The sequence below is a fragment of the Apodemus sylvaticus genome, chromosome 1 (genome assembly GCF_947179515.1).
Source record: "Apodemus sylvaticus chromosome 1, mApoSyl1.1, whole genome shotgun sequence".
Classification (NCBI taxonomy): Eukaryota; Metazoa; Chordata; class Mammalia; order Rodentia; family Muridae; genus Apodemus; species Apodemus sylvaticus.
In genome coordinates, this window is record NC_067472.1 from 94,235,319 (window position 1) to 94,261,870 (window position 26,552).

The window sequence follows — 26,552 nt, forward strand, 5'->3', positions numbered from 1 at the left end:
GCTGGAATTACTCTAGAGGTGATATCAGCCGGCCTGGGCAGAGACTAGAGGTTCATGATCTGCCGGCGCCGGGCTAGGGTGGCTGGCGGGCGCGGGAGACTCCACTGTGTCCGGACCGGAGCCGGCGGCCAGCAGGTGGGGCGCGGGGCGGGGCTCCGCCCCCTGGCCCCTCCTCGTTGGTCCGCAGCCGCCCAGCCCCGACCCCTTTCCAGAGTCAGAGCGCGATTGGTGGCGGCGCTTGTCGCTCGGAGGGGGCCGGGCCGCGCCGCTTCGCTCCTCTGGTCGCAGCCACAGCCGCGGTTCTCCCGAGCGGCAAGCGAGCGGAGCGGGCTGGTGGCATCTCCCAGGCAGCCAGCTCTGGAGATGGGAAGCAACGCGGCCGGGCCCTGGCAGTGACAAAGTTTCCCAGCCCTGCAGGTCTCGTCACGCCACTGCCGGCCACCCGTGACTGCCTAGGGAAAGGCTCGGGATTTTGAATTTGGGGGGAAAACCCCAAAACAAAAATTTAGACCCACCTCGTTTCTTTTGTGGAGCTCTTTCTCAGGGTGGCCAGCGGCGGGAGCTGCAAAGTTGTGCGCCGCGGCTCACACTGCCAGGGACCCGCCTTTGGAGAGACTTAGGTGCTGGCGCACCCAGAGGCCCCAGAAGTGCCAAGGGGTTTGAGTGCGGGGGAGTTTGGGGTGCACAGCGAGGAGGGGCCCCGGGAGCTCTATATGGAGGAAGGACCCCAGAATGGTGTGTACCAGGAAGACCAAAACTTTGGTGTCCACTTGCGTGATCTTAAGCGGCATGACCAACATTATATGCCTGCTGTACGTGGGCTGGGTCACCAACTACATCGCCAGCGTGTATGTGCGGGGGCAGGAGCCAGCTCCCGACAAGAAGCTGGAGGAAGATAAAGGGGACACCCTGAAAATTATCGAGCGGCTGGACCACTTGGAGAATGTCATCAAACAGCATATCCAAGGTACAGGCGCCCTGAGAAACTTGAGCCAGGCACGAGGCCGGGGAGTGCCCAGTGCTCTGCTTGTTGGGATGCGCTGGGGCCAATGCGTAGGAGACCAGCGATTGCAGGGAGGGCTTTGGGTTGGCAGCTATGTGCTTGGAGGGATGGCAAGGACTGGTGTCCTGGATCTTCTGTGTCTGCTGCCCTGTGAGTCTTCTGTGTGTATGCGTATACGCGTATGCACAGGTGGTGGTGGTAGTGGTGGTGGTGGTGGTGGTGGTGGTGGTGTGTGTGTGTGTGTGTGTGTGTAGCTTGCTGTCGGTATGGGAACGCGATGTGCACGTGTCCAAACGTGCGTATGATTCCAGGGTGCTCCTTTCCGGGATCGCAGGATCTCACACTAGTCCGGGAGTGTGTCTGACTGTGAATGTTTGTGCTTCCAAAAGAGACTGCAAGGGCAAAATAGCTTATTTGCCGGCTTGTAAGGGACGAGAGAGATGCCTTGTGTGACTCTAACTGTGGGTTTTAAGGAGCAGCAAGCTTCAATTCAAATGCGAGTAGAAAATTACATTGCCCCAGCATTGGCTCCAGCCTCAGTCAGCCTCAGTAGGACTGGGACTGCAGGGGGCATCTTAATAGAAAACCATCCCCACCTAGAGCACACCTGCCTATCCAGGACCCTTCCCTAAGGAGCAGGTGTTATACCCAAGAGGAAGCTTAGTCCACTGTGGAGGTGCTTCTCTTTAGGATGAAGAGAACCCACTCTGGGCCTGTGGCTTTACTCCAGAGCCTTCCAGGTCCTAGCAAGGCCAAACTGCCAGGCCAGTTACTCCCCAGGCGCGGGAAGCAGCCATAGCTGAACAGACAAACCCACAGGAGCTGAGTCTGAAATCCAAGGCTGCAGTGGGTGGGTGTCTCCAGACTGGGTCCCAAGAGACAGTGGGCTATAGACGAGTCTCCTGCTGTGACCTGGCCAGTGTGACATGGAACTCAGGACTCCAGGAGCAGGGTGTGATCTCTGGGGCTGGCGATCTGGATTCTCCCTGTCCACCCCAGGTGTTCCCTGCTTTCCTGGACATGGAGGGCTTCTTACCCATAGGGCCCGGCAAGTTTACCTGTAAACCTGGCAGGCCATTCAGAGCTACAGACTGCCTGCTCTGTTTACTCAGGACTACTCTGAACCAGTGTGCCTCCCACATGGCCAGATCAGCTCCTTCCCTGGGGAGGCTCTACTTGTATGAGAAAAACAAGCACTTGACTTTGAGGGCCCCTAGAAGAGGGACCTTTGGCAGCTCTTACTACAGACCTGCCTCTGTCTCATCACTGCACTGAGCCTGACAGACCAAACTGTACATACTGCCTGTTGCTGCTGTTCTTACTGGGTTTCTGTCCCTGGGGTCAGACTCAACATTAGTCAGCAAGACAAACACAGCCTTGACATGATCTGGGAGATGGACTCAAGGCTGTGCCTTGCTCAGACATTTCTGATTTTTGAGAGATTTTCAGTCATGTATCCACTGTGAATATGTGTTCAGAACGGTTCTAGACAGGAAAGAAGCAAGCAAAGACCGCTTCAGGAGTCATTTCGAGGATTTCACGAAGCCAGGAACTCAGCATGAGCAGGCCTCATTCATACTCACTGTGAACCCTGTCGCATGACTTACAAGGCTGCACACGAAAACTGTCCTGGAAGTTGAAGGAAAAACACTTGTAATTTTTCTACCAGGAAAACCTTGGAACTTCTGAATGCTGACCTAATAAATTGGAAGGGAAGGGTTCTAAAAAGGAAAGAAAGAAAGAAAGAAAAAAGGAAGGAAGGAAGGAAGGAAGGAAAGAAGGAAGGAAGGAAGGAAGGAAGGAAGGAAGGAAGGAAGGAAGAAAGAAAGCCTCCTCAGACAGTGTTAGTCTAGTTGTACTTTGGACAGTAGGAAATTAATGAATTATGAGGACAGGGCCAAAGTCGCTACCCACAGAGGGTGAGGCGGTGACTTGGGAAAGGCTAGCTGTGAGTAGACAGATGGCAGAGGCTAGCTGCTTGCTTGTGCTTCAGTAGTGTTCCTTTGATGACAACTTCCTCCAGAACAGGGCTCCAAACAGTCCCTGTGCTTGGGTTTAGGGCTTAAATATAAGACTTGTAAAGTCTGTGCAATCAGGCCCTGCCCTTGAAGCCGTGGGATGTTTCCACAGATCTACTGTCTCAGTCTCCTGCATCAGGAGAGCTTTTTGAATAATCCATGTAACTCTGTGGAGCTGAGGATGGTGGGGCTGATAAGGAAGATAGCTGAGAAATTGTATGGCGCCTGTTAAGTGCTGTACCCCATTCTCAACTTTGCGGAAGTCGACCCTCCCTTAGTGCCTTGTGAGGTTGGTGGTTTTAACTCCATCTTACAGATGTGGACACAGATTTGCTTCACCCACTGGCCCAAGGTCACACTCTGCTACACAGTAGATCAGAAATCTAAACCCAGAGAACTTCAAGGTCTCTGATTTGTCTTGCTGTGAAACAAGATCTTAGTGTGACTGTGCGGGGTTGACTTTGGACTTGACACCCTCCCACCTCAGCTGGCATTACAGATGGGTGCCGCTGCATCCAGGTTGGTTTTAGTGTTTATTTTGGCTGTTAGTTCTGTAGACTAGGAGGGGGCAGTCTGTGTTCTTACGTGTATAATATACTGTCTGCTAAGAGGACCAGAGACTCGCAGGGAAGGAGTGCTGTATTGGCGTTAGTTGACAGTTGTAGGACTGATTGGCTGTATCCTAGTGAAAGGCATCTGAGGATCTTGGAGAGCAGGTGGGGTCAGTAGTGTTCCCATGTCGTGGAGATGCTTTCCACTGAGACACTAGGGCCCATCTGGCTTTTGTTTAGTTTCCTGAGGAAGGCAGAGGTCACATTCCCTTAGAGAATATTTGCTGACTCTATGGGCAGTTCCTGGCAGGTGGAAGAGAGACAGTCTGGATGGATGAGTGACTGCCCTGCACTGAGTCTGAACTTTGCCAGTTTCCAAAGGACAAGCTTAGCTCCTCTTCTCTTTGGAAGGAGAGCTGTCCAGGAAGCTGCAAATGTCACCGGGTGTTCGGCAGGATGTTCTGAGGACTTGCAATTAGAAGAGGCTTTGGAGCAGTACCCTAGAGGTCTGTTCTAGTCATGACTGAAAAGTTGATTTTCCTCTTGGGGACCACAGTGATATTTCATTTTAATTTGTTTTCTGATTGAATGATTTAATTAGATGGTGCGTGTGAGTCCCTTGGGAATGTAAATTGTATTTTTTTGAACATTATTTTTTTTCTTTTAAAACCAAGTAGTTGTTAAATGACAGGGTGGTTAACTTCAGACTTTAAAATAAGTAATTTCATGGGTGGAAACACCAAATAGTTCCTAGTACAAGCTCCAACTTAGGACCTTACACCTTGATTGAGATAGACAAATGGACTGATAGAGGAAGTCCACACACGAGAAAACTTAGAAAGAGAAATTCCTTTCTCCTTCTCTTCCCCTTTGTCCTTTTCTTTCAGAGACAGTATTTCATATAGTCCAGGTTAGCCCCAGATGCACTACTAGAAAAGAGGACGTTGAATTTCCTGTCTCCCTCTCTCCAGTGCAACCATGCCCAGTTTATATGGTGCTGGGGAAAACCCAGGGCTTGTCCGTGCTCGGCACACACTCTAGGAACTGAGCCATCCCAGCCCTGGCTCATATCTGATTTTATATGTCAAGTGCAAACAAAAAATGGCTTTCTACCTTTTTTTAAAAAATCTTTTTGACTCTGTTAAGGAAGCACCAGTGTTTAGGGGACGATTTAAACATGCATGGACCTTCCCAGGATAGATTCTACACGAACCTTCCATTTGGCTTTGCCCACTTGACTCTACGTCTAAGGAGACCTTGCTATCAGATCCATACATACACACTCTTCCTTCTACTTTCTCTCCTTAGTCCTTTTTAAGGAAGCTGTTTTTTTTTTCTCTCGGCTTTTCTAAATAGTTTATTCTTCATCCTTTATCTCTTGACAACCTGAGGTGCCTCCAGATGCTCTGTCAGGAGCTGGGTGGAGTTCCTGGGGACCACGGGGAACTGAGACACTCTGGATGGGATCCACACTTGTTTTCTAAGGACAACAGAATTCCTGTTGTTAGCATGGCTGGAACTGCAGGTGAGTCACAGAGCTCGACCGTCTGAGGAGAGGGAAGAAGATTACACACACAGTAACATCTTCTTTTTTATTCGATGTATTCTTTATTTACATTTCAAATGATTTCCAATTTTCTGGGTTCTCACTCCCCGCAAGTCCCATAAGCCCTCTTCCCTCCCCCTGTTCCTCCATCAACTTCTTCCCACTTCCCTGTTCTGGTATTCCCCTATACTGTTGCTTTGAGTCTTTCCAGAACCAGGGGCCACTCCTCCGTTCTTTTTGGACATCATTTAATATGTAGATTATTTCTTGGGTATTCCAAGTTTCTAAATTATTATCTCCTTATCAGTGAGTGCATACCATGACTGATCTTTTGAGACTGGGTTACCTCACTTAGTATGATGTTCTCCAGCTCCATCCATTTGTCTACGAATTTCATGAATTCATTGTTTCTAATGGCTGAATAGTACTCCATTGTGTAAATATACCACATTATTTGTATCCATTCCTCTGTTGGGGGACACCTGGGTTGTTTCCAGCTTCTGGCTACTACAAATAGGGCTGCTATGAACATAGTGGAGCATGTGTCCATATTACATGCTGGGGAATCCTCTGGGTATATGCCCAGGAGTGGCATAGTAGGATCCTCTGGAAGTGCCACGCCCAGTTTTCTGCTGGTTCAATTTGAGGTCAGCATGCAGAAGAATGCGAATCGATCCATTCTTATCTCCTTGTACTAAGCTCAACTTCAAATGGATCAAGGACCTCCACATAAAACCTGACACACTGAAACTAATAGAAAAGTAACTGGGGAAGACCCTTGAGGACATGGGCACAGGGAAAAAGTTCCTGAATAGAACACCAATGACTTATGCTCTAAGATCAAGAATTGACAAATGGGACCTCATAAAACTACAAAGTTTCTGTAAGGCAAAGGACACTGTCAAAAGGACAAAAACATCAACCAACAGATTGGGAAAGGATCTTCACCAACCCTAAATCTAACAGAGGGCTAATATCTAATATATACAGAGAACTCAAGAAGGTAGAACCTAGAGAACCAAATAACCCCATTAAAAAGTGGGGTACTGAACTAAACAAAGATTTTTCACATGAAGAACTTCAGAGGGCTGAGAAGCACCTTAAGAAATGTTCAACATCATTAATCATTAGGGAAATGCAAATCAAAACAACTCTGAGATTTCACCTCACACCAGTCAGAATGGCTAAGGTCAAAAACTCAGGAGACAACAGGTGCTGGTGAGGATGTGGAGAAAGAGGAACACTCCTCCACTGCTGGTGGGATTGTAAGATGGTGCAACCACAGTAACATCTTTAACTGCTGCTCAAGTGCACAGCCATTAGCAACCTGTTGGTGTTGTCCGTCAAAAGGCTGTCCTTGGGGTGGGTCTGTCACTAGATGTTTTTCTGTCCCGTGCATAGACCACTCCATTCCCTGCATCATTTCATCCTATTAATTAAAGTCAGATTTCTCCCATTTTCTGTCAGATCCACCAGGGACTGAAAGATACTTGCAAGCAATCTCAATGTCGTTGCCTGAAGTTTTTATGATTCTTGTCTGATCTTCTGGAATGATGTTGCTGGCCTGTAATTTGACTATGTAAGTGACTGCCTTATCTCAAGTCTTCCCAAAGCATCGACATTAATTTTTCTAGAGACGACCACTCTCTTTCAGCAGTCAGCCTTCATGGGTTTCCATAGCATGTAATTAAATCAAGCAGTTACAGCAACAAGTCCCAGTGGAACAGCCATGCTTGGGAACAGAGCCAGCACACGGGGGCTGGAGGGGGGAAACCAAACCCTGAAATTCCACAGTGGAGCTAGTGGAGAGGAGGCCACACCGAGACAAGAGCATCATGGGAATGTTTCCCAGGGGAAATGAGAAGCATGCAGATTTACAGAGTGGAGGAAATTTAAGAACATTTCCTCAGATACTTTAAATGACCGCATAGTATTCCATCACCAGCATACCGTTTTCCATTTGACTTTCCCCAAGGTGCACATTGGGGCAGTGGATACATTAGGGGGGAAAATGCATGGCTTCGCCTCATCTACTCCACCCTTTGGATTATTCTCAAAAAATGTAGTTGTAGAAGTAAGATTACTAGTGATTTAAGAGTCTGAACATTTTTTATGAAATATTTTTCAAAAGGAAAGCCTTTTCACCCAGCCACCAACAATGCAGTATTGTGCCGGGGTCATGGAGAGCTGGCATTTGGTGTTATCATTCAGCATTTTCTGGGCAAATGGAATTACTGCCAAGACAGTTGGGTCTTTTGATTTGTATTCCTGTGCTTATGGCAGAACTTAGTACCCTCCCTGCGCATGTTTTTGTCTTGTGAGAATCATTTTTCACTTGGCATCTCAGTGTTGGTGATTTGAGTATTTTACATATTTTTATCTTAATAAATTAATAAAGATCAACATGGTGCTTATATTATACATGCTATACACTTGTTTGTTTGTAGTTTTATGTATGTGTTGTGCATGTGTGTGTGCAGGCAGGCTCACCTGTGTGTGTGAGCTGAAGGCAGAGGTTGACATAGTCTTCTGTAATTACTCACTACATGTTTTAAGACAGGGTCTCAGTGATTCTAGAGTTTGCTGTTTTATTGAGATAGGATGGCCAGTGAGCCTCCAGCACTGGGGTTTTATATATATATATATATATCCTTCTATCATGTCCAGACTTTGATAATGCAATGTGAACTCAGGTTCTTATTTTACCTGGTCTCTAATGTTCATTTCATTTAAATAGTTAAATAGATACCACAGGTCAGAGGCTTTTCAACTGTGTCTTCAGGAGTTCCAAACTTCCAGAAGGCTTAATTTGGAGCCTTAGTAATAGTAGCAAGTCACGTGTCATTGCCCATCTCTAGTACCCCTAATGCTCTCAATACTCCCCAGTACCTCTAATACCCCTGATACTCACAGTACATGCCAATATTCCCAAACCTCCAATACTCCCAGTACCCACCAATGCCCCCAGAGTCCCCCAATACCACCAATACCCCAATACCCCTAGTTGCCCCACAACATTCCCACAACATGTTCTCTTTCCAGTTTGTATGTAGTGTTTGTTAAATTACTTCAGATCTTAAGAGGTATGTATCACTTCTTAAAGAGAAGGTTGGAAGCCACATGGGAGAGAAGGAAGGGTGGGACAACTTCATCTGTGACGGATGATGGCAGCCTGAAGCACTGGAGAGAAAAAGTGAGTCCAGGGTGAGAGCAGACTGTCTCACGATGTCTATCTGCCCTTCTGAATGCCACACTGACATAGTTTTACCACATGACTCATTTCTAAATCCACCATCTTACTCCTAGACTCAGCCTCATGTCAGCTGCGGGAGGTTAGGTCACTGCACTGTTTCCTCAAGCTTCATTGGGCAAATAGTGTGCATATTTGTGTGTCTCGGATCCCCAGTATTGGACTGTTGGCACGGCTTCCAGAGAACCAGGAATGTGAGAATGTGTGTCTGCCCCCTGTAGCTTTCAGGTGCCCCTCTCTGCTCCTTAACTGGCAGGGTTTGTCACCAGGAGAGCATGATGGCTGCCCAGTGCTAGGAGGAAGAGGTGGCGTCTAAGCAGCCAAGCTTTATTTTTTTTTGGAATGAGCTCTGGTTTGAGAATGTTTGAGAATGCTGTCACTAACAGATACTGGAGCCTTGAGGGTGTCAACAGCAGGACTCAGGGTTGAGCCTTACTGCTTCGTTAATAGTCTCAGAGAATGTCTTGTGGAACAGAAGGACCTTGCCAAAGAAAACAGTTTCTCCCTATGACCCAGGACTTTCCTCTTTAGCCAGAAGTATATATAGGCTGCAAAATAAATGAATTCTACATTCTTTCATGCTCACTTGACATAAATTGCTATTTGCCCTTGATAAGCAGTTGGTGGTGAATCTTAAGGAGAATTTAGAATCAAAAGCCAGCCACAGTCCAGCTTGTGAGGGCTTTGAAGGTCAGTACCAGCCACAGAGGTTAGCTTAGATTTTCTAGATATGTTTGTAAGATTCTCAGCCACACACACAGCTTCTAGAAGCATCTCTGTCTCTGTTCTGTAGGATTCTCAGCTCCCTTGTTTGGGAACCTGGAGTTGCTGCTAGGTGGCTGTAGGCCTGAGGGCCTCTTTGGGTTTCTTGTCCCATTTTCTTTGCGTTGGTTTTATCCAAGAGGACAGACCTGCTTTCCTCTGGACGGGCACACAGAGGGATGTCAGTTGAATGCTTTAGGGAGATACCTTTAGTCCCTATGGGGGACAAATGGAGTCAGAGAGCAGCCAGGTAGGCTTCAGGGAGAGATGGGGTATGCATGAAGCTAGAGGGCCAGATTTCTGTGAGTGCCTCTATCTAAGGACATGCACAGGCTGTGGTGTGTAGTGGAGGTCAGAGAACAACTTAGAGGAATTGTTTTCTCTTCTCCCACTATGTGGAGCCTGGAGACTGAACTCACGTCATCAGACTTTTCAGCAAGTGCCTTTATCCATTGAACCATCTTGCTAGCCTTAAATGCCTATACATGTCAGAGATACTGACAGATAGACCCAGAAGCAGAACACAGGGGCTGCAGGTGGCTGTCATATTCCATGAATGGCAGGCCTTCTTTCTATGCTAATCTCCAATTTGGCAAGGACTTGATTCTTCCAAAGCACATACAATGGTTGTTTTTCTCAGACCCCACTTTGCCTTTGGGTCATATGCAGCTCCTTCTCACACTGCAAGGCTGCACAGAAGGATTCTCCACATTCTTATCTCCTTGCACACATGCCTTCACAAGCCCGGTGCTAACCCCAGGGTGGGGCCAGGATTAGGCATGTTCTGACAGTGCATTCAGGGTCATTCCATTCTTGTCTTTCCCATCCAGTGAAGCACATTAGTATGCTGGGGAGTGTGTTAACCTTGGAATCTCTTTAATTTGTGGAGTTAAAGTTAATCATTCCTAAGCTTGGCTACTTAAGTTATTGTTAATAGCAAATTGCCTCACGACTGTTCCAAATCAGGTGTGTTGTAGCGGTGACTGTGAGCAGCGACTGTTCTGGAATCTTCTCTGTGGGTCTGTGCACTCTTTATGGACTCTGCTGAGTACAGCCAACTGGAACTTTAGGTGGAAGGAGTCCTGACCATGTGAATGTTGAGGTTTTGGTGACTTTTCCGGCAACACAGTTATGGCTGAAGATATGGCAGTTGCGTGATCACCGCAGTGTGTGTGCAGTTCAGAGATGGCTCCCTTTCCCTGCCCGGTGCTCAGCTTCAGTTTGGTGAGTTTGGTTCTGGAAGATGAAGCTGTCCTTAATGGTGTAAGTGAAAAAAAAAAAAAAAAACCAAGATTACCTAATGTTGGCGAGATATTGAAAGCATTGCTGTATAAAGTCACAGCTGGAGTGACACAGGGGCCAGGGACAAAGTTAACTGGACCACATTTTATTACCACTGTTCTTCAAAGGCTCCCGAAAGGGTGGTGTAGGGAAGGCCCAGAGAACCATAAGGACAATGGAAGTAGTACCCCGGCAGAGGTTGATACCAACTCTTGCGTGAATGCTCCCATTCTACCAGCGGCGCGCCCAGACAAGGCATGTGGAGGGCTGTCCCTTAAGCATCGTGGGAGCTTGGCTGGGTTTTGACACCGGAGTTGTCTGAAAAATCTCTGTCCTCAGGAGAGTTCAAGTTAAAAGCCATTGAGATTCCAGAGGCATGGAAAGGTATTTCAGAGACCTTGGCCAAAACAGGGCTTGAAAATTGGGGCAATGAGTGCCATTCTGATAGCATCTGGGGGTTTTGGAGAACAGGACAAAGACTGGGCCAATGAATCAGAGCGAGAAAGCTAAGGAAAGATTTCTGTGCATGTGAGTGTATGCATTACATGTGCATACCCTGTGTTTGTGTGTGTGCTCATGTGTGCACGAGTGTTTGCCTCTCTCTCTCTCCCCTTCCCCCCCCCCCGGTGTGTGTGTGTGTGTGTGTGTGTGTGTGTGTGTGTGTGTGTGTGTAGGCCAGAGGACAATCTCAGATGTCATTGCTCAGGTGCTATTTAAGCTCACTGGCCTGGATCTCAGGAGTTAGGCCATCAACAGGGAGCTCCAGGGAGCCTTCCTCTGCCTCCCCACACAGATTACAGGTGTGCACCACCATGCCTGTCACTTTTACACAACTTCTAGGGACTGAACTCAGGTCCTGTAATTTCATAGCAGGCTTTTGCTAACTGAGCTATCTCTCCAGCCCTAAAAAGAGATTTGAAGTGACAGATGAGAAACTTTGATTTATTTTAATGGCAACAAGCTTCTACAGAATTGAAGACTGCCTGGGAAGGGAACACTAAGCCAGAGCCTGGGCAGGCACTGTCCAAGTGCGAGAACTTTATTTACATTGATATTAATTCTGGGGGAGGGGGTTTTTGTTCCTTTAGTCTCAACAAGCTGGTGAGATGTAATTTCAGAGGTGAGAAAGAGCCCCTGATTTTGGAAGCTGTTAGAGTGTCTCCCAGATGATTGTGCCCTGGAATCTTGGTGCCAGTGTGGTTAGTCAGAAGTGTGGAAGGGTTAGCCATTAGCGAGGTGGAGTGTGGTGGAGGCTGATTCACTCATTGATTCAGTCATGTAATTCTCTCAGAACCTGGTAAGTTCCCAAGAGACACATACTCACAGATATGAGCAAGCCCCTCTTCCTTTCTGCCTCACCATAGCAGGTCTGCTCTCGCACCTACAAGGGCCCCCACCACGTTTCTTTTGGCTCTCCTGTATGGTATGAAAGCCGAAAGGCTAAACCTAGGAGACCTGACTTTCACTTTTCAGAACCAACATTGTTTTTAATGTATTATTCAGCTTCAGGTAGATTGTGATAGCAATTAAAAATGGCTTAATAGAGATAATTTGTCGAAGGTTACAGAGATGATGAGTGGCAGAACCAGAAATGGTGGCTGCCTCTAAGATATATGGTTTTTACAGAATATGAGGGACAGTTCAAAGACAGAGGAAGATAGGTTAGCAGAGACGATGAGGGTAAGTTCAGAGGCCTTAGGACAAGTAAGAGATGAACAAGAGTTTGTAGACAAGTGGCTTGGTTTATCCTTTTGTCAAATCCTGAGGTGAGTGGGGTGGAGTAGAGGGACTTTACAAGTCTGGGTGAAGGCTATCTATGGGGCCCCAGGGAATTTGTCTTTTTAGGAAAAGCAATGTCTTATCAGCATCTAGAGCCACCTGTGAGTTTCTGCCACCTATGGTGTGTGTTTGCCTGTGTGTTGACACATTCCTGCTCTGTGGATGGATGGTCACAGTGAAGTGTTCTCAACACCAGCATAAAACCAGTCTTTCTGATGGCCCTGAACCCCATCTCTCAAATGCTGACCTTTCTGAGATTTATAGGAAGACATCAAGGGTTCCAGAAGCCCCCGCCCTATCTTCTTTGCCCACACAGCCTGCCTTTCTCTCCTCCCTACCCCCTTTTTCTTTTTCTTTCTTTCTTCTTTCTTTCTTTTCTTTTCTTTCTTTCTTTCTTTCTTTCTTTCTTTCTTTCTTTCTTTCTTTCTTTCTTTCTTTTCCTTTCTTTTCTCTTTCTTTCTTTCTTTCTTTCTTTTCCTTTCTTTTCTCTTTCTTTCTTTCTTTCTTTCTTTCTTTCTTTCTTTCTTTCTTTCTTTCTTTCTTTCTTTCTTTCTTATTGCCTTGGTATGCTGTTTTAGTTGTCTTCATCTCTCAGAATTTGGAAAGGGAGAGACCATTGTGGTAAAGGAAAGCCCTAATAAAGTGGCTTGGGCACAAAACACCAGCAGCTGCTTACTTGCCCCAAACAGCAGGCGCCTGTGTTAATAACCTTGCCAGTTATGAGCTGGGAAGTTAACACAAGTGAAAACCTCACTGTGGACCCGCAGATGTGACTCCATTTCTTTATTGAATTGATCTCCTCTGTTTGCTTGGTGACATTTTCTCTTATCCACATGAAGATCCTTTTTGATCTTCCGTTACAGATTCATTCAGCTGGTCTGTGGTTGGCATTCCAAGGTACAAGAGTTGTCTGGTGTCTCTTTATTGCAGCTCAGATGCTCAGTGTTTATGTGGTTCCTACCTCAAAGGATTTGGGCAGAGGGGCCAGGCTTTGTCTAACTACTGCTGCATTTCTCTGATTGCTGAAGAAGGAGCCGGGAAGGGGAGGAGGAACAGGCAGGGCTGCCTCCTTCAGACTGGCCTGTCTCTCCTCCAGCTCAGAGGAGTGCCTATCAACATTCCATTGTCTTCAGTGTCCGAGTTCCATTATGATAATTGTCATTACTGTAATGATAAACTGGTCTCCCAGTTTGACTTTCTTTAGTGTCTAAAAGAAGGTGTGGAGAGGCTGCGGACAGCCTAGTCAGCAGTGTGCTCTCCTTGCAAGCATGAGCCCAGGACCTCAGAGTCTATGTGAGAAGCCAGGCATGGTGTGTGCCTGTTATCCTAGTGCTGGGTGGAGACTGCTGGGTCCCTGGAGCTCACAGGTCAGTCAGTGTAGCCTGCTTGGTGAGTCCCAGGCCAGTGAGAGAGCCTGTTTCATGAAGAAAAAGGAGAGTGAGGGTACCTGAGGAATGATACCCAAGGTTGATCACTAATCTACACAAATGTGTGCACATACAAACACACACACACACACACACACATTCACGCACTCGTGCACACATGTGCACACACATGTGGAGGAGAATTTACAGGAGTCAGAACTTCCACCTGTACAACTGGGCCACACCCTTATCCCAATAGAACCCTGGGAGTCAGATTAAAGGAGATACGCAATGGGAAGTAGGTAGAAAAGACTCAAACATTGGAATGGGTTCATTGGAGAAGGGCAATAAAACCAGCTCTAGAGAATCAGAGGAGAAAGGGCTCCGGGGTCTTTTGAACATCTATTATGTATCAAATGAATACTGCATGTCACTCACCCTGTTGAAGCTCTAAGGAAACATGTGTGCATGTGTGTGTGTGTGTGTGTGTGTGTGTGTGTGGTGTGTGTGTGTGTGTGTGTGTGTGTTGGGGGAGGGGTGGTATTTGTTGCACCATTTTACAGATGAGGAAGTCAAGGCTCAATGGCTGTACTTAACTTGTTCAAGGACAACTAACTAAACAAAATGAGAACCCCTGACACCATTAAACCCCCAACAAGAAAGAGGTTAAGGTCTCTCTTACTCTCTCCTCCAAGGATGCTGATTAAGAGATAAGAGGAGTATGGCTTGCTCCAGGCTAAAGGGCTGCTTGGGACTTGGCAGAAGGGGAACAGAGTCCTTGCAACTCTTGAGGCTCTGAGATGGAACACTGAATGACCCAATGACACCCTCCTTTCCTGAGCATGTCCCTCCAGACTCAGCCCTCTGGGAGTGAGGGAGGCTCCGGCGATGCTTATTTTCCTTTCTTGAGAGAGGACTAAGTCTAGGCAGTGTCTTGCACTCATTCAAACAATGGCTTCACTTTGGGGGTCCTTTAGGTTTAGGGACTTGGATTAGGAAAGAAGCCATTAGAAGGCATTGATGGTCATGAATGAGCTAGGAGACATGGCAGGGCTTACCAGGAAGTTTCCAGTTAATGAACGACTAGATTGGTCATAGGCCATGTAGAGCAGGCATGGGAGACTGGCCTCAAGGGTTTGGGAATGGAAACACATGAACAGACACAGTTAGCTGGGAGAAATCACAGGTGCACACCAAAGTTCCCATTCTTCCATACTGGACTGCAAGAGTAATAATGTGCAGGTGTATAGCCCGGCCTTCTTTAGCTAACATGCTCGGATTCTTGTCTTTCTTATTCAGCAGCATTTATTAAGTACCTGGGAAATGGCGAGGACATGTCAGTGGAGTAAAGGCCCAAATATGAAGATATTGCCATTAATCATGGTGGCTCACAGCTCTCCTTTAAGCCTGCTCTTGCAGAAGGTGTGATGTGAGCCATGTCCATGTCCAGGGGAAAACAGGTCCAGTGGAGTCAGGGAACAACATGAGGACCCGATGGCAGGGATATGCTTGCTCCGTTTGCCTAGCGGTGCGGTAGCCAGAATGGCTACAGTAGGGTGTTGGTAGGAGAAGGCGAGGGCGTGGAGACAGACCAGCAGCTTCAGAGACCCTGGGAAAGGAGTGCCCCAGCCAGCGGAGCTAGGAGCCACTGGAGGGACTAAGGGAAGGAGCATCAATCTGTACTCTTCTCTGGCTGCTTCTGATGAGTCTGCTTCTGCTAGCCTGGCACAAGGCCAGTTGTGTGTGTGTGTGTGTGTGTGTGTGTGTGTGTGTGTGTCTGGGGTGGGGGATGGCACAGCAGAGTCTTTCTACATGGTCCTTTTCTTTAAAGAGCACATTATCAACTCCAGAAGGCAAAACAAGTCTCCTTGCAGTTAATTCCCATAAGGCGTGTTTAAAGTGGAATATTCTAGAAAAACAAGTCATCAGCCTAGGCTCCACAGGGGCAGTGGGATGTGACGAGCAAGGGGCTGTTAGAGGAGAAGGGCCAGGCATGAAGAGGACAGCTTGGTGACTCAAACCAACACTTGCATGGTGCATCCCCGTCCCTCAGCATGGTGGAAGAGAACAGCACAAGCAGGCCTGGGAATCCACCTCACTCACAAATGGGGCGGTTTACCTCAGAAGTCTCTCTACTCATCATGCCTCAGTTTACCCAACTGTATGAATAAAGGTGATTCCTTTGCCATTTAATTGCTGCAGGAGGTGCAGGAAAGCACCTGGTCCTGCCCACCAGGCATTAGCACAAGGGGAAGAATGTTCTGTCTTCCATATCCCTACATCCCTCTTCTCCCTCCTCCCTTTGTGTGTGTGTGTGTTTGTGTGTGTGTTTGTGTGTGTGTTTGTGTGTGTGTGTAGGTGTGGGAGGAGAGAGAGAGAGACAGAGAGAGACAGAGAGAGAGGGAGAGAGAGAGAGAGAGAGGAGGGAGAAGAGGAAGAGGGAGAGGGAGGGAGGGAGGGAAGGAGAGAGAGAGGGGAATATATGACTATATTCACGTGTGGGGGCCAGTGGTCAGTGTCTAGTGTCTTGCTCAGTCACCCGCCATCTTACCTGTCCTCAGATGGGTTCTCATTAAACATGGAGCTCACAGATCTGGCTGGGATGGCTGGCCAGTGATGTCCATGAATCTGCAGATATTTGCTGCCATGACTGGCTTTGTACCTGGGTACTGAGTATCTGAGCTCAGGCCTCATATTTGTATGGCAAATACTTTACTGAGTCGTCTCCCCAGCATTTCTTCCCTTCATTTTTACTGTGTTTTTCTTTTTTTTTCCTCCCTGGAGTTTAGCACAGGAAATATGCTGGCTTTAACACCTAGAATGTGGGATTTCAGCTCCATTTTGGTGCAACTCAGTAGGGTTATCCTAGGTCCATCAAGTCTGAGATGATCATGTTAACATTCAAGGAAAAGAGAATAACACCAGAGACATTGTGTTTGGGGCAGATGGGCAGACAGCGTGCTCAGGGGTATTGGGTGCAACCCACCACTGCCAGCCAGCAAGATGCCATTAAGTGTGCACATGCCTTTGTCTGTTAAAAGCCACTTGGCATTGCGGCGGGTGGTGATCGGTGTTGGCCGTGCTCCGGGCTGCTGAGACCTTGGCTGGTGGGAGAGTTATGCTGCCTGTCCGGTGAGGGTCCATTCCCTCTGCCTTGGTAGGGGGTACGACGAAGCTGCACATCTTCTTTTTCATCTTGACCTCCAAACTGTCTTGGAGTGACATCAGCCCATCTTCCTGCCAGGGTGGGTTTGATTTAACTCAAAGTGATATGGTTTATAATTTCCACAGCAGCTAGGAAGGTGTGATTTAAGACAATTGTCAGGAAGATTCGATTTAATCTTCCTTTCCTCTCTCTCTACAAAATGTGCATTTTGTTGTAGGATATAATTTTAATATACATCCTTTACAATCCAGAGCTGCATGTAGTCTTCATGCTGGCAAGGTGCACTCTGTGTTTTTCTTTAAAGCACTTATCCACTTAAAGTCCCAGAGACACTGCAGGGGGATGGTCTTGCTTTCTTATCAGAGAGAATTATGAAATTGCTTACATAGAAATTGTTTCTTTATTGATTGATATTGGTTATTGATTGACAGGTTCTTCATTAAATAAAGAAGATAGTTGACTTAGCAGACTGATAAAAATATATTTACCTAAACCTAGATAATAGTGAGTTCTGGGTTCTACTGATTCTAGTAAAATAGGCCCTAGTTCTTTTGAGTTCCTTCAGTCCACCTGGCTTGGAGATTGGAGCAGAACATTTTATGGTTGGACTGTGGGCCTTGGTGTGGAGCTGTGGCATCTGAGCCATCTTCCAGCCCTTCCTACTTTGCTTGAACATTAGCAAGGAAGGAGGAGGCTCCTTCCTCCTCTTGCTGTCATTATAGTTCAGTCAAGAAGGTTCTGGTCTGAAGGATCTCTGGTGAGATCCTTCTAGCACTTGCTAGCACTTGAAGAAATACTGGGATCCACAACATCTCAGAACATTGTCTTAGAGTTCGGATGCCCAACACCATTTGGTGATTGTTTTTAGACTTCCACTTGACCCTGAAGGCTTAGGATGAGAATCCGGCCATCTTGAATTCAGGTCTAGATGGTTCTCTGCATAGCCAGGTACTTCTGTGTATCTCATATGACACTTCTGCCAGGGAAGGTCAGTTCTTTCTGGTATATTCTCAGGCTAAGCCACATACCCTTAAAAGACAAAGTGGACAGGGTTTTCAGAGTCTTCCTTGGATGGGGTCCTTTCTCCCTGGCTGGTCTGGGGTCCTGTGAGCTTAGACTTTACCCTCCTGGAATCCCCATCAGACTTGAAGATGTCGAACTGTTGACTAGGACGTGACTTCAGCTCCAGCAGTATGTGACAGTGCCTGGTGTGACATGATGATGATAGGGCAGGATGCAGAGTGTTTACACGCCAGAGAAGAGAAAAGAGAGAAAGTTTACATTTATCAATGTGCCAGTTAGCACTGTGTTACTATGACAAAATACTTAAGATAGTCGACTTATAAAGAGAAAAGGTTAATTTTGGTTTGCAGTTCTGGCAATTTCAGAGCATAGACAGCTGTCTGTCTCTTTGGCCTGTTGTGAGGCAGCACTGTTAGCTGGGGTGCATGGCAAAGTTAAGCCATTCTTTTCTAGGTATCAAGCAAGGGAGGGGGCAGAGGAAAAGGAATGGGTCCCAATGTCCTTTTAAGGGCACACTCTCACAACCCAACTTCTCTTATGCAAAATACACCTCCTAGAAGTTTTGGCACCTTCAGATGGCACACAGACCTTTCCAGAACATGGATCCTAACAGTAGCAAGCAGGCACAAACTGAATGTTTGACACCATTTAATCCACTTCCTAGTAATTAATCCACGAAGGAAGCCTGGGGACTTGGGGACATCAGGACAGGTGTGGACATTGCTGCAGGGTAGCTGTGAAATGTTCACTTTCCCCAGAAGACTGGGGGTTTTCTGACAGTGGAGAAGCAGTCCTGTTGTTTTCCCTTTTGTAGGGTTTTATATAGTTCCAGGTACGTGATAGGGACTGAGGAGGTGTTTGTTAAGTGAACACATGAATAAATCATCAGGCCCACCTATGAAAGCTCTCAGGGTGAAGTGGTGTCAGAATTTGCACCTAGATCTTTGCCTCCAGCGCTGTCTGAAATGGAAAGAGGCTGAAGATTGGTTCTCACCTTGCTAGGCTGCAGGTTGTCTCCTCAGGGCGAGGCTGTCTCAGACTGTGTCCACCAGATGGCCGGGGACAGGAAACACGTGCCCCTGGGTCTTTCTCAAAGCTTATCCTGCTGTTACCATGGCTTAATCAAAGGGAAGCTGGTATTCTGCATGTGACTGTTCTCAGAACCAGCCTCCCCACTTCCCTGCACTGAGCGCCATGCAGAGCCCCTCCAGAAATCAGCTGGTGAGCAGCCTGCAGCCTGCAGGGAACCCTGGATATCTTCATTTTAATAAAGCTGTCACTCTTGGTCACCTTCAAACCAAAGCAATCTAGTAGTACAGAGGGGGAGAAGACAGAGCTGGATCCCAGCAGAGTCACCCAGGAGGATGCAGCTGAGAGAGAGAGACTTGGGCCTTTAGGAGTACAGGGTGGATTGTCACTGAGACCAGAAGAGCCAACAGGACAGGGGACTAACAGCTCAGCTTCAGAGGAGAGATGACAGAGCTGCTGTGTCAGAGTGTGGGGGAAGGTGGCTTTGGACTTTCCCTCTGCAGGGACTTTGTTTTATTTCTCCTCTCCTCTCCTCTCCTCTCCTCTCCTCTCCTCTCCTCTCCTCTCCTCTCCTCTCCTCTGCTGCCTTCTTCTCCCCCTTTCCCTTTCCCTTCCCTTCCTCTTCCCTCCCTCCTCTCCCCACTCCTCCCTCCCTCCCCCCTCCCCCTCTCTCTTTCTGAGACAGGACTTGTCAGGAGTCTCAGTGGCCTTGACTCACTGTGTAGCTGAGGATGAATTTCAACTCCTGATCCCCCTGCCTCCACCTCCTAAGTGCTGATTCCAGGGGTATACCACCACAACAGTTTAAGTAGTGCTGGGATGAAACTCAGGGCGTTGTGTATGCTGGGCAAGCACTCTCCCAACTGAGCCCCGTCCCCTGGTATGATTTCCTCAGAAGTGAGTATATCATGGCTGCTTGTACACAGTGAGGCTTGTAAGGATCATAGATTTGGTCATCTAGAAGTATCCACAGTGTGGTGGTAGTGGTGGCACTTAGGCCTTGCTGCTTCTTTTGGTGGATGTTGTTTGAGATACAGTGTGCTTGTTTGAGTGAGAAATATGCTCCATAGACCCATGTCTTTGAACACTTGGTCTCCAGTTGGTGGTATTGTTTGAGAGAGGTTGTGGACCTGAGGAGCCTGACTGTTGGGAGTGGTCTTTGAGGGTTTACAATCTCACCCTGCTTCCTGTTCTTCTCCTTGCTTCCCGTGTGTGGCTGAGATGCGACCTCTCAGCTTCCTGCCCCTGCTACCAAGTCATGCCTTCCCCACCAGGATGCCTTCTCTGCTTTCTGGAATGGAAACCCAGACAAACTCTTTCTCCTCTAATTTGCTTTTTGGTCATGGTATTTTGTCATAACAACAGAAAAAGTAACAAATACACAGGGTGTTATGTAGTTTAAGCTGGCCTCAAATCTCTACATAGCCAAGAACAACCTTGAATTCTTGATCTCCTGTGTTCATCTCTCAAAAGATCTGGGGTAACATACATGTGCCACCATTACCCAAGCCAACCTAGGCCTTGATCCTGTGCACTTGGAGGGAGGAGTAAGGATTGAAAGTATCCGCAAAGTCATTGTGGAGTGTCTTCTGGGCTCTGGGGACATTTGTAGCTGAACTGGCACAGGAGAGTCATTCCTGAGTTCACCTAGGCTTCCTGCCTGTCTATCAGCAGCCTGGAAAAATCACCACTAATGGGAGTGGGTCTGTAGGCACTTCCCAGTGACAGACACCTTTCTGGACACAGGAGGAGGGACATAGCCAACCACTCTGGGCACTTTCTTCACTCTGCCCTATAGAATAGAACAGTCTGCTAGCAACAGACAACTTTTTTTTTCTTTTTCTTTTTCTATTATTCCCTGATATTTCCAATTTGAAAAGAGTCATTTAAACAGCAGGGTGGAAGAGGGCACAGTAGACATAGGGGAGAAATTGAAAATGTCATTTTAAAACGCCCATTCCATTCTTGGTTACCTTAGCAGACAGATGGCTGGCTCACCCCTGCCTACAGCCAGGAGCCATCATCGCTGGTGGGTCAGCCGAGGAGAGCAGTGATTTTATTTTCCTTTTCATTTCAAACAGATTGTATAGCCCTCAGGGTGAGGATGGTGGTGGAATGAAGCTAGGGGCTGAGGGGACTAATTATGACTCCCTACATGGCTGAGCTGGTTAACACAGAATTGTCACAGGGCCGAGCCTTCCCTGGGGCAGAAAAGCTGCCCAAATCCCTTCTCTCTCCTGCTTTGCCTTGGGGGTTGAGGTCTTTGGGGGCTTTGTCAGTTAGAGAAAAACCGCATGAAAATCCAGGATGCTTCTTCATGGTTCTAAAATGGTCCCTTGGGTTCTGGTGGTCAATATAGCTACCCCATGTGCAACAGCTACCCCTCAGCTCTAGCCTGGCACAGCAGAGGCCAGCGGGGCTCAGAAGCCACACATTCGCTCTACCCAGGGTTGGGCTGGTGGCTGGTGTGATGAGCCAGACACTGCAAGGGCATCTGGGACTAGAAGCAGATTGGTGCAAAGAAGGGTCAGTACTGGTCACATGGATGTTGGGTTCTATAGCTGCCTGCAGCTATTAAGAAGTGGGTTTCTGGAACAGAAGCTGAGGGATAAATAGGGAAGGGAAGGGGCGAAAAGAAGTATGGCTAAGACAATATTCACTGATCAAAGCCAGAAACTTTAATGGCGCCAGACCTTTTAACAGTTTGGGCAAACCCTTCCCCCCAGACTCCGGGCTGAGTTCTGGTGGAAGTTGTCTAGCTTCTCTTGGAGGTCCTCATCTTGACTGCTCTGGCAGCTGGGTGGGTCACCTGCTTAATTCAGGAATTCCTAGACCTGGAGGAACAATGAACTTAACCTTTACTTCGAGCACTCCACCCTAGGTAGAGCAGGATCCTTGCTATCTGGGAGAAGTTAACCTTGACCAAAGTCAAACTCTGACCACGTGCATGACTGCCCCAATATGGCTCTGTACAATACACCGGCATTGTTTCAGTGAGGCTGACAGTGCACCGTGGGGTCAGAGCACCCTGTCACCAGAGATTTCCACATGAGATGAAGGATGAGCCAGATATAAGATGCACTTTAAATGGATTTATAGGGCTGGGGAGATGGCTCAACTGCTTTCCACACCCACATGTCTGCTGCCTCAACAATGCCTTTAAGTCCAGATCCAAGGGATCTGATGCCCCCATTAACCTTGGAGGGCATTTTCACTCACATACACAGACCCCCTCTACACACACACACACACAAATAAACTTTAAATAGATTTATATCTTAAGCTAATACAAAAACAGCCCATTCAGGGTACTATGACAACATATCTTAAACTGATTGGCTTATGAATAACTGAAAAGTATTTCTCTCTTCCCATCTGGAGATGAGAAGTTGAAAAAAATCAAGGCACTGGCAGCCTGTGCGTATGCTGAGGCCTGAGTTCTTGTTCACAGAGACATTGTCTCATCCCGCACAGCAGACAGGTACGCCCACTCTCTCTTTTTTTAAATTTATTTTTATTAGATATATTCTTTATTTACATTTCAAATAATTTCCCCTTTCTGAATCCCCCCTCCCTGAAAGTCCCATAAGCCCTCTTCCCTCCCCCTGTTTCCAAATCTACCCCTTCCCTCTTCCCTGTCCTGGTATTCCCCTACACTGCTGCACTGAGCCTTTCCAGGACCAGGGGCCACTCCTTCCTTCTTCTTGGACATCATATGATGTGTGAATTGTTTCTTGGGTATTCCAAGATTCTGGGCTAATATTCACTTATCAGAGAGTGCATACCATGTATACACTTTTGTGATTGGGTTACCTCACTTAGGATGATATTTTCCAGTTCCACCCACTTGCCTAAGAATTTCATGAATTCATTGTTTCTAATAGCTGAGTAGTATTTCGTAGTGTAAATATACCACATTTTCTGTATCCATTCCTCTGTTGAGGGACATCTGGGTTCCTCCCAGCTTCTGCTATTATAAATAGGATTGCTATGGACATAGTGGAGCATGTGTCCTTATGACATGCCACACCCACTCTCTTTGATCCCTTACTCATGAGTGTTTCCCTAGTGACCCAGTGACCTCCCTAAGCCCCACCCTCCAACACTGTCATCCGTGGGTTTGGAGCACACAGTTTGGACTGCAGCAAGTGAGATAGATGGGTCTACAGAGACAAGCTTGCAGTGGTCTGCAAGAACGGATCCCAAGGCTCCTGTGCCATTCATCTGTAGCCCAGGGTCCAGGCTGCCCCTGGCCAAATGTCTCAGACAATCCAATAGAATCCATGCATCTTTTAAAGAACTGAGCAAAGATTTTAAATACTGGTGAAAATGTTCGGAAATACAGCCTTTGCAACAGCAGGAAAGTCATGAATATTCAGCTTACACAGAGCTCCAGCAGTTAGGCAGCTGTGTGTTTTGAGGTAGGGGGTGTCACCTGCTGGCTGAGGGGATCAGGCTGTGTATCATTTTGAAACCAGATTTCCCTAGGGACATCAGAGAGATGATAGGGAAATGTGGGGGTGGGGTTCCAGAGGCAGTCCTGTCTGGTTCCTCGAACTTTGAACTTTGCTGTATCATTCTACTCTTGGCTATAGTCATATATCAAAGCTAGTCTCATATTCTCTCTCTCTCTCTCTCTCTCTCTCTCTCTCTGTGTGTGTGTGTGTGTGTGTGTGTGCACACGCATGCGCAGGGGGGAGGTACATGCATACTTACATACTCCTGCTTGTGCTTACTTTGGTGTCATTCCTAGGGCACTATCCACTGTGTTTTTTAGACAATGTCCTGCCAGTAGGGTTATCTGGCCAGCAAGCTCCCGGTATCTGCTGGTCTCTGCCTGTCTCTGCCTGCCTGTGCTTTCTCATTACTAAGATTACTAGGATTCATCACCATACCGGACTTTTATTTAGTGACTTCTAGGGCTCAAAATCAGCTCCTCATTTTTTGAATGACAGATATTTTATTTACTGAATAAAATATTTATTTTATTTACCCAACAGTACACACCAACTTTTTACTTGAGAAGTTCCTGACTTTATAGAGAGAGACAGGCAGGCAGGCAGACAGACAGACAGACAGAGAGAGAGCTCTCTAGGTTTTGGTTATGGAGACAGAGACTTCCTCAGTCTTGGAATGAAGTGCTTTTCTTTTCTTTTCGGTCTTGAAAGGTAGATGCAACTTGCAGATATGGCAAGCCCGAGTCTTGACTGTGGGGTGCTGCTATTTTGGAGCCCAGTCTCTCTATGTTGAATTCTCATGAAAATCAATTGATTGTTCTTGGAGAATCACCAAATACAAATTGAGATGCCAATGGGAAGATGCCCCTTAGCACTGTTTCCTTTCAAAGGAGACCCTGTTCGGGCCTGGGCCCCTGTGACTTCCAAAGGAGACCTCGTATGGGCCAGAGGCCCATGACTTCTGAAGGACATTCTGTATTGGCCAGAATGTCTGCGACTTCTCAGGATAGGCATATTTAGTAGTTTTAGTGGATTCTCCCAAGTTACATGGGCTAAGCCAGCTTTAAATATTCTTATACACCATCTAGATATATTAAAAATCCTAACATCTCTACTCTTTATACCCATATTGACTTACATGCCTGCAAGCTACACAGAGTCCTTGCTGGCCCAAATGCCACTTAGTTTTAATTCATTAACTGTGGTCACGATGAATCAAGCAGAATGTGGGTAAACAGAGCCTGCTGTTCTGCAGCAGTACAGCAACAGCAGCAGCAGCAACAGCAGCAGCAGCAGCAGCAACAACAACAACTTTTTCCTCCTCCTCTTCTCCTCTTACTCTTTCTCCTCCTCTTCCCTCCTTCTCCATTTCCTCCTCCTCCTTACTCCTCTTCCTCTTTTTCTTTTGTGGAAAAATGGCCTGGGGTCAGGAGAACCATTCTGGATTGACAGTGAGGAGCACTTTACCTCCTCACCTGGGAAGCAGGACAACCAGTTGGGCTTATTAAAATCAGGCCACCATTAAAGATCTCTGGAGGCGGTCCTAAGGGCGTGCATCCAGAATTACTTACTCAAGAAAATCTAATTTCAGTGAGAACACCAGGAGTTTGTGATTTTTGAGCCATTCTGTCCCCTGTCCCTCCATGGCTCAAGTGGAGTGCTCTGCTGAACAGGTGTGGGCAAGAGCATGGGGCTGCCTTGCACAGCAGCTTCTACCTCAGGGCTGAATTTCTTCCCAGGTGAGAAAGGCAACTGGTTTTCTCACAACCCTCAGATCTGAAGCGAGGCTGAGAGGCCTATGCTGTGCTGTGCTGCCTTCTGCTACCTCCATGGTAGAAGTGTTACCCTGGGCTGAAAATCCTGGCTTTGGCTGTTTCCATGCCAGCTCAGTGATAAGATGGAAGTTCCAAGATAGAGGAGTCCAAGAAGATGAGTGGGCACCATCCCTACCCAGCACTCTACTCACAAGCAGATGAGTCTAGAGAAGGGGTTGTGTGGTAGTCTCAGCTGCAACTCCAGGGCAGCTGTGCTAGGACTTTTCATGCTCAAGAGGCAAGTTGTAAGACCACAGATCTCAGATCTCTGCTTTCTGACTGTAGATGAAATATAACCAGACACTTAATACCCCTGCACTGCCTTCTCTGCGGTGACAGTGGTCAGGGCTGCCCTTAGTTGAAATGGAGTGCAGAGCAGTTCAAGCCAGCTCCATAACAGCTCAGAAAATGCTGTAAGCAAGTCGCAGAGGCAACCCCGCACAAAAATAAAAAAATAAACAAACAGAAATAACAATGAAAACAAAAACAATAATAAAGCAAAACAAAAAACCCAGATGTAATCGGATTAGACTGCAGAGCACTGTGTGTCTAATGTAGAAAATGGCCTAGTCATCAATAGTGCTTAGTAGAGGTGTGCAGTGAGAGTGGTACCAGTAGGTCAGGGCAAGATGAGATGTGACAGGAAAATGAGCCAAAGGGACTCACTTCAGAAGACCCTGTTGGGACACATGGCTGAGGATGAGACCAAGGAATGATGTCACAGACTGCACACTGGAGAGAAGGAATTTCACTGAAGTGTTCATCCAGAACACCAAACAAGCGAGCTAATAAACTAGTATTTGGAGAGATAGGAGAAATAAGACTTATTGCTGCCCAGGGTAACTAAGGTATATCATCCAAATATCCAGGTTACAGCAGCAACCAGCATTATCAAGACACAGGAAATTGTGGCATATAAAACCAAAGCAAATAAAAATGGCTTTAGAAGAAACCTGACATTGGACTTACCAATGAATAATGTCAATGGTGTGCTGTTAATTTGCACAAAGAACTAAAAATAGGAAGGGTCTTAACAATATCTAATCAACAAGTGATATCACATAGGAAAGAGATGAAAATTCTGAGCTTGAAAGGTGCAGAAAGAATAAGAGAAATGAAGACATCACTGGAGGCACTAAAAATATGTATTTAAGTTGTCAGGAGGCAGTACCAGAAAACCTGATGATAGATCAATAGAGATTCGGAATCTGAAGGAAGAAAATAGAGTGAAGGAAAACAGGCAGAGCTTTGGAGCCGTGCAAGGCACCACTAAGTACAGCCCCGCTATCCTTAGTGGGATAGCAGAGCGAGTAGAGAGAAATGCAGGAAAGGCAGACAATAATAGCTGATAACTTCCTGTATTCAATGAAATGTGTTACTCTCTACATGCAAGAGGGCAACAGTTCTGGCCACTGAAGTCTGACATCGTAAGCTTGATTCTCGGGAGCCATGGTAGAAGATGAGAATCTACTCCCTAAAATCATTCTCTGACCTTTGGGGTCTCTC

General features: G+C 47.0%; 1 protein-coding gene across 1 annotated transcript in view; it reads left to right on the top strand.

The window, feature by feature from the left end:
- Nucleotides 1–239: 239 nt before the first annotated feature.
- The window catches only part of Galnt18 (polypeptide N-acetylgalactosaminyltransferase 18), a 304,421-nt gene continuing 278,108 nt past the window's right edge, over nucleotides 240–26,552 (top strand). Inside the window, exon 1 of the mRNA XM_052201130.1 lies at nucleotides 240–967. Coding sequence (XP_052057090.1) covers nucleotides 733–967 — 235 coding nt within the window. The 5' untranslated portion in view covers nucleotides 240–732. The remainder of the gene's footprint in view (nucleotides 968–26,552) is intronic.